We start from the raw sequence: 12590 nt of genomic DNA on the forward strand, positions 1-12590 counted from the left end.
ACTTCGTTTTTTTTATATAACAAAAATTCGATAAGTAGGGAGCTGGTGTGGATTTGGCTGCTCAGTGATGCCATGAGGACTTTATGTTCTTCCTGTTATTTGGGTCCCAGTTCTTAACAGGTCAGCATGTTGGTCTTGTTTACAAGATGGCTACAGTATTTCTAAGCTTTACATTCTTGTTCCAGCCAAGAGAAAATGGGAAAGGTTAAGGGCTGTCCTGCTGTTCCTGCTCACCTTTATTATGAAACCTTTGATTTTTTTTTTTTTAAAGATTTTATTTATTTATTTGACAGAGAGAGATCACAAGTAGACGGAGAGGAAGGCAGAGAGAGAGAGAGGGAGGGAAGCAGGCTTCTTGCTGAGCAGAGAGCCCGATGCGGGACTCGATCCCAGGACCCTGAGATCATGACCCGAGCCGAAGGCAGCGGCTTAACCCACTGAGCCACCCAGGCGCCCCGAAACCTTTGATTTTTATAACTATTAACATAGTTTCTCTTAAATCTCATTGACCGAAGTTGTATCACATGGTTCTCCTGGCCACAAGGGAGCCAAAAGCAAGCATGTCATGTTAGGCTAGGCACAAACTGCCCTAATCAAAGTAAGGGAAAAAAGAGTTATGTATGTATATGGATTAGGCAACAAATAATGTCTCTCAAAGTACTGTGCCTAAACTTTGATTATTTTACCTGTTATTTTAACATAGATGGCATTTAATTAGTGAGAAGTTGGCTATAACAACAAAAAAGGAAAAAGAAGAAAGGAAGAAAACATTTCTCTGTCAGTTTCTCTATCTTTACATTATAAAATTAGATAATAGAATTTCTTGTGACTACTCCTTTGTGTAATATTACAAGTTGTTGGGTCTAAACAAATAACAACTATACTCATACCTTGAAATAGTTAATAAAATAAATACGTTTGCATTTGAAAAAAATGTTATGAAGTCTTCCTACTAGAATACTGTTTTTAATCCATTTAAGTGAATTTATTTTGGGAGAGATGATTTTCCCATTGTATGAATATATAAAAACATTTTTCAGGGCACCTGGTTGGCTCAGTCAGTTTGGTGTCTGCCTTCAGCTCAGGTCATTGTCTCCAGGTCCTGGGATCGAGCCCCACATAGGGCTTCCTGCTCTGTGGGGTGCCTGCTTCTTCCTCTGCCTTTGCCTGCTGCTCTCTCTGCTTGTCCTCTCTCTCTCTGTCAAATAAATAAATAAAAATCTTTTAAAAAACCCAAACATTTTGCAGATGGCATGATGTTACAAATGGAAACTGTAAAGGCTCTACCAAGAAACTGTTAAAACTAATAAACAAATTCAGGAAAGTTGCAGGATACAAAATCAACATGCAGAAATCAGTTGTGTTTCTATACACTAACAACTCTCCAAAAAAGAAATTAAAATAATTCCATTGTGGTAGCATCAGCAAGAGTAAAATACTTAGGAGCAAATTTATCCAAAGAGGGTAAAGACTTGTACAAACGGTAAAACTATGATGGCGAAAACTGAAGGCATAAATCAATGGGAAGTTATGCTGTGTTACTGGATTAGAAGAATTAATCCTAATATGTCCATGCTGACCAAAGTGGTCTACAGATTCAACACATTCTCTAATAAATCCAGTAGCAATTTTCATAGAAAAAAGAAGCCTGAAATCATTGTGGTACCACAGAAGACCCCCAATAGCTAAAGCAATTGGGGAACATGAAGAACATGTTCTTGAACATGAAGAACAAAGCTGGAGGCGTCATACTTCCTATCTTCAAACTGCATTGCAGAGCTGTAATTATCAAGACAGTATGGTCCTGGCATAAAAAAGAGACACATAAATCAACGGAACAGGATAGAGAGCCCAGAAATAAAACCACACAAATACAGTCAACTTGTCTTTGAAAAGGGTGCCAAGAATGTGCAGTGGTTTTGGTAAAAATGGATATCCACATGCAAAAGGATGAAATTGAACCCTGATGTTACACTATACACAGAAATCAAACCAAAATGGATTAAACATTTAAATGTGAGGCCTGAATATTTAAAAATCCTAGAAGGAAACAAGGGAAAATCTCCCTAGCATTGGCTTTAGAACGGTTTCTTGGACTTGACACCACTAGCACAGGCACAACAAAAGCAAAAATAAACTATATCAAACTGAACAATTTCTCTATAGCAAACGAAATAACAAAAGGAAAAAGGGACCTGCAGAATATGAGCAAGTATTTTCAGACCATAGATCTAAAAAGAGGGGGATGGGGAGATACTGAGCAAAAGGGACAAAGTGTTAGATATAATGTGAATAGTTCCAGGGGCCTTATGTATAGCATGGTGACTGTTGTGAGTAATACTGTACTGTATACTCTTGAAATTGCCAAAAGGGTAGATCTCAAATTTTCTCCCCACAAAAAAAAAAAAAAAAAGGAACGATGTGAGGTGATGGGTGTTACGTTGGCTTGATTGTGGTACTCATTTCACATTTCAAGGTGGATACATATATCAGAACATCATGTTATACACCTTAATGTGTCCTGCATAGTTCGCCTTTATCAGTCACTCCTCAGTAAGGCCTAAAAATATAACAAGAGAAATTGAAGTGACAGTTTCTTTTGGAGAAGATGGTTTTCACATTGTAGAAATAATTAAGTTATTGTTACAGGCAGGTTTATGGTGAACAAATTTTAAAATAAAAATCTGGTTGTTAAGTTTCACATCTCAAGATGGTTTATTTTATCAAAATCTGATGAAAAAAATTTGACTTTCGGTGTGAGGAAGCCTTTCAATATGTTCGGAGTGGAGCTTTAGAAAAATATATTTTTTAATCAGAACCTTAAGCTTCAATTCCAAGTGTCTGAGATTTTTCCACCTTTTTTTTTTTAATACTTTAAATGATTTTAACTTTGTTTTACTGATAAAAGGAAATGATGTAAATCATTCAGTTTGTGGTATAGGCATATTGTCACTGTTTTAGAATTTAACAAAAATAATACATGTTAACACTATATGTAGGCACTGAGGTGGATTTTGTGGAAAATGAAGACAGTTTTTCCTTTTGGGGTAGTTAAATTAATTAAATTGTGATTACTTAATGTAATGGAAGAAGTAGATATTTAAGACAGGCTTATAAAGAATTTGATTTAGTGGAAAGATACAGGTGGGAAGACAGGCACCTATATCTGTTCCACTTCTCTAGCCCTGTGAACTTTTTGTAGTTTCTCAAGTGTTCTGGGCTCTTCGATCATTCAGGATCTTTGCAGTGCTTTTGGTTTGTATGTTTTTGGAGTTCCCTTACTTGTTTGTCAGCTTGGCAATTTCCTGTCTTTCAACACTTGGTTCAAAGAATATCTTTTCTGTGAAATCTTCCATGAAGTTCCTGGGGAAAGTTGGCTTCTTCCTTTGCCTTTCCCCCACAGTCCATTTTCTCTGTTTCTGTCTTTGTCTCTGTCTCTGTGTTTCTCTCTGTGTTTGTAGTGTGTTAACCTCGAAAATAAAGCTGTCAGTTATATTACCAGCAAAATGGATTTATCAGGAATAACAGAATTGCGGTTTGAGACATGAGCATTATGGCACAACCATAGGCAAGTCCAGAGAACAAAGGAGAGGGATGCTCTTTAATGTGGAAAAGGGGGATACAGAGGAGCAGTTACTAATTTTGTGTTAGAAACACAAAGCTCATTGGACTAAACTGGTGTTTAAAGTGTAGTGGCTTTAGTTGGCTGAGTTGTGACAGCTTCTCTTTGGTGGGGCTTTTGCCAGGCAAGGAGAAAATCTCCCTCCTCCTGGGGTGGTAAAATAGAGGCTTCTTCCTGTTGGGAATGCAGAGGACTGCAGAGAAGGTAGGGCGTGAGAGATCCCCCCCCCCCCCCGCCTTCTTGCCTCCTGACTATTTTAAAGGGGGCTTCCTTTCTTCAGTTTCACAGGGGTTAGTATCGTCATCACAACACACCATTTATTTACTTGTCTGTCTCTGCCAGAGTTTGTGAACTTTGTGAACGTGAGGGTTTTATCCTATTTATCTCCAAATCTTAGAGCCTAGTGTAATGGTTTTGTATATTGGATCATTCAGTGAGTGTTCGTTGAATGGATGAAGGAGTGGATGGTTGAAGAAAAAGAATTAGCCCCAAGTTTATTCAGGAGTACTGGGGGTCTGTCCAGAGGGACTGTGGTAAGAATACTTAACCCTGCAGGTACAGGGAGTGTGTAATTTATCAGTATTTGAAGACAGGCTTGAATAGACAAAGTAGGACTGGTTGGCAATGGAAGTTTTAATAAATAATGGAGTTATAATTAGTAGAATCGGGGTTAGAATTAGTAGAATTTCTGAAATTGTGTTTTAAAGCCGTCATTTTTGAAACGTACTATGCTTTTGTATTTTGTAGTGCTTCCACTTCTCATTCAGAGAATTCAGTGCATACAAAGTCAGCTTCTGTAGTATCATCGGATTCCATTTCAACTTCTGCAGACAACTTTTCTCCTGATTTGAGGGTATGTATGCCATTTTTTTGAGGTATTTTCATGTATTTTTTGTTAGCTGTTTGTGGCCAACACTATGAGTATAACCTTGCACTAAGTAAGCAGGAGATCTTGATGGAATAGTCACCCAAGACCTCAGTCTTTATAGTATATCCCAGAACAGGCCCCAGATATGGAAATCTTATTGGTAAAAGAAAAATGTGTAATTCATTTCTGAGTTTGATAACTTTGAAGTTTTTTGCAAAAAGATAATTAGTGGGTTTGGTTGTCATGTCAAAGATGTTCACAATTACTCCCATAATGGTGGCCAATAATAGCTAACCTTTTTTGAGTACTTACCATATCCCCAGTGTTGTTCTCCGTCCTGTAATGAAATATCTCTTGTAATACTTCTTCAAATTCTGTGAGGTAAAGACTATTTTCATCACTATTCTAGGGATAATAATAACTCATAGAGCTTAATACCATGTCCAAAGTCTCGTCACTAATAAATTCTCTGGCTAGTCTAGCTCACGTCCAGTTCTGGAGCTAAGTCACTTAAATATAGTGTTGTAGTTGCTATGCATCTCATTATAGTTTAAATAGTCTTGTATTTGTTCAAGGTCTTATTGCTATGAAATTAACCACACCAGTGATATCCTGTAGCACTTTGATTGTTTTTGGATTCATCAGCCTTTGTACAACTGCTTATCTTTGAATGATGGAGAAAATGAATTTCATGTGCAGTGCTAACCCTTAAACCTTGGAGTCTTTTTATCCTGACCAAGTGGCTGCTTTCCCAGTGGTTATAGTTCCACAATTTTAATGAGAACATTGTTTATATTAATGAAGTCATTTGCTGTTAAGCGTATACTGACTGAGACTGTATCTTTTTTTGTGTTACATTTTCAAAACAGAATCCAACAGATGTAAGAGTACAGATTACAAACATCTGGAAAGTCTTCCTCTTTTTTGTTCTTGTGTGTTGTGAAATGTCGTAAAATAATAGTTTGGGTATAAACTGACTTTAAACATTACTAAAAATAATAAAGATTTATCTTTATAGTCTGGATATATTGTGCTAATTATGAAGGCTTCATAATATCTTTAGCTATTATTTTGTTGCATAATATACATTAAGGGCAGGGTTCATCATTAATAATCATGGATATAAATCCATCGTTTCCTCTCCTTAATTCATTGCTACTTAAAAATTTATCTTTTGGGGCACCTGGGACTCAGTTGGTTAAGACACAGCCTTTGGCTTAGGTCATGATCCTGGAGTCCCAGGATAGAGTCCCACATTGGGCTCCCTGCTCAGCTGGGAGTCTGCTTCTGCCTCTGACCTCCCCACTCCCGTTATGCTTTCTCATTCTCTCTCTCTCAAATAAATCTTTAAAAAAAACCTTATCTTTTATATATGTATCTAACTTTTGTTTGTTCATTATGTTAATACAAACGCACTGAAGGCCTGTGAATTTTTTTGGGCTATTTCTAGGCAGATTACATTAGTTAAAAACATCATTCTTTTAAAAAGATTTTATTTATTTACTTATCTGAGAACGAGAGAGCAAGTGAGCAAGGTGGGGGGGGGAGCAGAGGGAGAGGGACAAGCAGACTCCGTGTTGAGCATGGAGCCTGATGTGGGGCACAGCACCTCAACCCTGAGATCATGACCTCAGCCAAAGCCAAGGGTTGGATGCCCAACCGACTGAGCCAGCCAGGTGCCCCACATCGTTTGCTTTTAACTTCGTGTTGTGATGATAAAGAACTCCTACTAGGAGTGGGAGAAATGTCACTTTTGCTTCTGGCTATGCCTGCGTTATTAATATTCAATCTGCCTTTTCTTGCCTGAAATAAAATATAAGTAAATGGTTCAAAATAAGCCATTTTTGTGTTCTTGTGAGGGTTAAGTTAGTTAAACTACTTAACTAGGCATGCCTGTGAATCACAGCTGAAAGGTGACCTCTGCTCTCAGCTTTTTTGAAGGCAGGTCTCCTTCATTTCTTTGGGACACCAGACTTATAAATAAGAGTGACTGACTTACATTGGGACAAAATGAGAGTCATAATTTTAATTTGTATATTAAACATTATAATTTATTTCTTACTAGATATTTTTAAAAATTTAGAAGAAAACTTTTTGATTTACAGAAAAATTGCAAAGATAGTTAGGGGTTCCTATGTACTTGACCTCCACTTTACCCTATTATTAATGTCTTACATTTGTATGATACATCTCTCAAAAATAATGAACCCATGGTACAATTAACTAGGACATCTAGTTATTGTACATCTGGACATTGTACATTGTACATATTGGACATCTAGGATCCCATCTAGGACATCATATCACATTTAGCAGTCATGTCTCCTTAGGTGTCTCTTGGCTGTGACAGGCTTTTAGACTCTTTGTTTTTGGTGATCCTGACAGTTTTAAAGAGCACTCATCAGGTGTTTTGTAGGATGTCTGATATTTTACCCATAGACTGGGGTTACGTCTTTTGGGGAAGAAGACCACAGAGGTAAAGAGCCATCTTCATCGCATCATGTCAAGGGTACATACTGTCGACATGATTTATCACTGTGGATGTTAACCTTAATCACTTGGTGGAGGTAGGGTTAGGGGTTTTCAATGCAAAATACTTTTTTTTTTCCTCCCCTGCCTTTTTATACTGTAGTCTCTGAAGGAAGTGGCTATGCACAGTCCGAATTTAAGCCCATCTTGTTGAGAGTGGAACTTCTACATACATTTTTTGTAATTCCTCTGCCTGGAGATTTGTCTCTTCTCTCTCATTTATCACTTTATGCAGCATTTATTTATATCAGTATTTACTTACAGATATCTATTTTATATTTTGGATTTTAATTCAGTACTACCTTGTTGCTCAGATTGTTCCAACTCCAAATTGAGAGTTACTTCAGTCAGATCATCTGTCCCTTTGATGTATTCCAATCATTGTGTTTGTTTTGTTTTGTTCTCAACCCTGTGTTACTTTACTAAGTAAGCACTACAGGATAGTCCAGCCTCATCTTGATAATTCCTGCCTCAGTTTTAAAATCATCATCCATTTCTCAAGGAGCCTAGGTTTCTTTTATTGGAGAATGGTATTAGAAACCAAGATCTGGGCACTAGGCTTTCTTCCTTTCTCCCTTCCTCCCCCTCTCTCTCCCTCCCTCCCTCTCTCTCTTTCTTCTTTCCTCCCTCCCTCCCTTTCTCTCTCTCCTTCCTTCCTCCCTCCCTCCTTCCCTTCCTTCCTTCTCTTTCTTTTTTCTCCCTTCCCTGCCTTCCTTTTCCCTCCCTTTCTTCCCTCTCCTCCCTCCCTCCTTCCCCAGCCCACCTCTTCCCTCCCCTCCCTTCCTTCCTTTCACCAAAAAGGTACAAAGTTACTTTACTTCTGAAGCAAAACATCATTTGCATGCATTTTATTTGGAGGTGATATCATGGGTAGGGTGATCATATATGCATATTAGTCTGGAGTAGTCTTATTTTATGCCTGTTGCCCCTTCAGGTTTAACATCAGATACTAAAATGTACCAGATTATTGACTTTCTTAGCGCTCTGGAGTACCAAGGGAATCTTCTGAAATTACATATCAGCTCCATGACTGTCGGGATTCTCTCCATTAGTGCCTTATGAATTTAGCATCTTTCACGGCTTAGAGGATTCCTCGGAAAATCTTTATGAGATGAAGAGACAGTTGTTAAATGTTAAACTGAAGAGATGGTTTTGGGCAGCAAAGGTTAATTGTACTTTCCATAGTAGTGTATAGGCTGCCTGTTACCCTGTTCCCTCATTTTTAAAGTTACCTTTGATTCCTAGTCTTTTTTTTCAGTTGTGGAAGGGAGATGAATGATTAACATTACATTAAATGTTAGTATTCTTTAAAAAATGCCACCTAATTTCAAATATGTCCTCTTTTCAGAGGTGAGATGGGAAGAATGTGCTTCTAATACTTGAAAAAAATCTTCTTGCTACTGGTAAACATTTATATATGCCTCATCTCAGTTTTGTGCAGTGGCAGTATCGTAGCCAGTGAGGTTTATCCAAGGTGTGATTATTGCTATATAAGCCTCATCTCATTTAACTTCCACAACAGTCCTGTGAGACACATACTGTGACTCCATGTGACTAGTGAGAAACCTGGTATTCAGAAGAGATTAATTAAGTCCCGTGCTTAAAGGCACGCAGCTCCGTGTTCGCCTTACTTGGTCTCAGGTGGGTTGTGTCCCTGTATAGCACATTACCCAGAGTGACTGGCCTTCTGTGACCTGGCTGTTGTTTTCAGACATGTAGTGAGCTTTTCTGAAGGGACAAAGAATATCCTAATACATTTTTTGAGGTAGCAATAGCAGTTTTCAACATTACTTCCTTAATAAATTAAAATTCCTTTTCTAAATAATCAGAAAAAGAGGCTTTTTGTAGTAAAGGTTTGATCTCCCCTCAGTTCTGTTAGTTGTTGATATTTAGTGCGTAGAGTGTGTATACCTTCGGTGGCCCTAAAATATAAGTGTGCTAGTTAATTATAGGTGGGCCCAACTGCAGACAGCTGTGTGTAGTTTTCTGCCTGATCGTGGTTTGGCTCTATGCTTGAGATGAGGGGCTTGGTATGGTTGGTGGTTGTGAAAATCATCATTTACAGATGATTTGAAGTTGGTTAACCTCCAGGCTTTGAGTTCTCCACATAGCCTCAGCTGTTTATCCCTGCCCTGAGCCTTAACCTTTTAAAGCTCCTTTAGTAACAGCTTTTAAATGGAAGTATGAAAAGCACCATGCATTGGAAAGCTAATCCAATTTCATTAGAAATCTTAAATCAAGTTGTAAAAATTTTCTGCTACAGGTGTTGTTCAGTGACCCTTTTCCTGAGAAGATAGTGTTAGTTGATTAACAGCTGAATGTGAAAGCTTGTGTTGAGGATTTCTTATTGAAACAAGATGAAACTATGCTAGATATTCGAGACTTGTATTTATTCATGTGGAGTTCTCTTTATATTTTTCATCTTTTCAGCATTGCTTGTTGCAGAAAGAGTCATATACAGGTAAAATCCATACAGGTGTTTCCGAAAAACTGAGCACAAACTCGGCCTTGGTAAATTCAGTCGTGGTTCCTCAGTGAATAAATGCAGAGTGTTTGTTTGCTTCTTTTCCTCTTCATGTGGTAGAGAAACTTACGTAATTTCATTAAAATTTTTCAAAAAAATCCTTTCAAAATTTCCCCCTCCCCCCCTTCTTTCTCCCTGCCCCCTTTCATATAAAACTTTTAACGCAAATGCGTTTATTTTTTATAAATCTGCAGTTTTTAAAATCAGGCTTTCTTTAATAAGAACATATTTTTAAAGTTTAGCACTTAGTGGAATTAAGAACCTAAGGAACTACTGTCTGGTTGGTTTATTTGCTGACTGAAATAATTTCCATGAAATGCAGGAGTTGAAAATTCAGATGCATACAGCTCTATTTGTTTATAAAGTGTAAAGTAAGTTCCTTAAATGGTGGTGACTAAAAGATAAATTAGAAGTTGTACTATGCAACATTTCCTTTGTGGTATCTATGATAAGGCATTTATACCAATGTTTGTCTATAATTCAGAATCAAATATTAGAATGGAATTGTATTTTATGTCTTTTATCTCTATTTTATAAGGCCTGTTTGATCTTGGAATATATGTGTTATATGACATGTATAATTTATGTATATATAAATATTATATATATGAGATAAAATTTGTAATATTTTCAGTTTTGTTTTCAGCCATCTGCCCTTATCTTGTAATAGTTGATAGGCTTAAATCAAGTAAATTTGCTTGTCTTTTTATATTATTTATATTTTCTTTATGAAACAAAGGTCGGAGATAATTGGATTATTTCTTATCTAGAGTGTGTGCATGAATGTTGACATGTTCTGAAAATATGTAAATATAGTCAGAATGAATTAAGACTCATTAAGCAGATATTAGATAGTGAACATTGTCTATTACACATAATCATTTCAATAAGAGGAAAAATGGTTGAAGGTACACTCATTAGCAGAAGTTAATACCGCTACTGCTCACACCAGCATCAATTCTTGAGAGCCTACGAAATGAAAAGAACAACTTTAGCCAGGTGAAGGATATCCATCAAAACTCTTCAATAAGTCTTACACTTAATGGGGAAATGTTAGAAGCATAGCCTTCAAACTTAGGAACAGGATGCTAGAATTCCTACCCAGTAAAATAAGAAAAGAATAAATAGTATAAGAAATGAAAGGAAGAAAGAAAGCTTTTTTAATTTACAGATGATTGTGCATATGGAAAATATAAGGAAAATCTATATGCAAACTATCAGCACTGTTGCTGGATACAAGATAACTTTAAAAAGATAAATCATGCTTTTGTACCTTAACAAAAATGTTTAGACAGTGTGATTTTAAAAAGATTTCCAGTCACAAGAGCAACGAAATGACATTACTCAGGGATGCATGTAATAAAAGATCTATAAGAACTGTATGGGGAAGGTTATAAACTTTATTAAAGAACTTAAATCTAAATAAATAGATGAGTAGACACAACCATCTGGGGATGTCAGATATTTTCAGTATATATCTGTTAATGCAATATAATTCAAACCAAATTCAAAAGTTTGTCTTGTAGAACTTGGCAAGTTGATCCTAAAATTTATATGGAAAGGTAAAAGGTCAAGATTGTTTAAGAGGAAAAATGAAGGGGGAGTTCACTTAATTATTTGTAGAGCTAAAGTAATTGGAATGGAAATAGATCAGGGAGGCACATGGCAGAGTTCAAGAATGACTGATATTTGTAGGGACTCTGATTTAGTTAATGCATCGTCATAAAGTTAATCTTCCTCTGAAATCACTTTCATAATGTGATACCCCTATTTAAAAGTTCTTCAGGGCGGAGGGCTGCCTGCATGGCTCAGTTGGTTAAGTGTCTGACTCCTGGTTTCAGCTCAGAGCATGACTTAGGGTCCTGGGATTGAGCCCTGTGTTGGGCTCCCGCTCAGCGGGGAGTCTGGTTATCTCCCTCTGCCCCTCACCCCACTTTCTCACTCTCTTTCTCTCTCTCTGGAATAAATTATAGAAAAAAAAAATCTTAAAAAAAATCCTTCCAGGGGATCCCTGTTTCTTACAGAAAGTGTAGACTTCTAAGCCTTGTGTTCAGGGTTCTCCATGTGTGGTCGCATCAAAGCTATCACAGAGTATGTCCATCTTTTCCAGAACATAACCCCACATCTATAGATAGGTTTTTTGTTTTTGTTTTTGTTTTTTTTTCAATAGTCCCTTAAATGTCATGTGCTCATTTCAACTTCCATTCATGCTGGCTCATGCATCTGGAATGTACTTCCTTCTGCTCTTCAGTGAAACAAATCATGGTATGTTAATAATAGACTCAGCCCCATCAGGTGATTCTAGTCCATTGTGATCTTTTTTCCTGATAGAAGATATATGGATAATAATCAGAGAGATAATGTAAAAAAAAAAAAACTTTGAAGAAATTATATGAGGAAAATTTGGAAAAGAGACAGAAGTGGTCACTAATTCATTTCTGTCATCGAAGAGCCACCAAAATCCATTTGAAAATCTTCACAGTTGTCTCATATCCAACCTTATTAGGGAAATGATTTCAGTCCAAACTCTCATGATTTCTGTTTTACTGAAATTTTTTTCTCTAAAGTTACCATTAACTCTCTTTTATAAGATTTTATTGTTTATAACAACGCTAGTTTTTTTTTAAGAAAGTAATACAATGAAATAAAAATTTGTGGCAAATAGAAATAGAATTAAGGAAAAAAATTACCAGCACTTTTACTACTCTTACTCTTAGTGTTTGGTACGTAGAAACTCCTCCTTAAAAATTTCTCCTTTGGGTGGGGGAATGGGTTAGCCTGGTTGATGGGTATTAAGGAGGGCACATATTGCATGGAACACTGGGTGTTGTACACAAACAATGAATCATGGAACACTGCATCAAAAACTCATGATGTACTGTATGGTGACTAATATAACATAATTTAAATAAATATAAAAATAAAACTTAAAAAAAATTAAAAAATAAAAAGTTAGACCCCCCCCCCCCGCCAAATTTCTCCTTTGACAGTTATAAGGTTGGGTACCAGAGTAAAAGCTCCTCAGCTCTGCTCACCACAAGCTCATG

General features: G+C 36.8%; 1 protein-coding gene across 3 annotated transcripts in view; it reads left to right on the top strand.

Moving 5' to 3' along the window:
• The window catches only part of MTMR2 (myotubularin related protein 2), a 129435-nt gene that overhangs the window by 38395 nt on the left and 78450 nt on the right, over positions 1-12590 (top strand). For all 3 annotated transcript variants that reach the window (XM_047692055.1, XM_047692054.1, XM_047692056.1), the window contains one exon: positions 4370-4475. In XM_047692055.1, coding sequence (XP_047548011.1) covers positions 4370-4475 — 106 coding nt within the window. The remainder of the gene's footprint in view (positions 1-4369; positions 4476-12590) is intronic.

This window comes from Lutra lutra, chromosome 10, assembly GCF_902655055.1.
Source record: "Lutra lutra chromosome 10, mLutLut1.2, whole genome shotgun sequence".
Classification (NCBI taxonomy): Eukaryota; Metazoa; Chordata; class Mammalia; order Carnivora; family Mustelidae; genus Lutra; species Lutra lutra.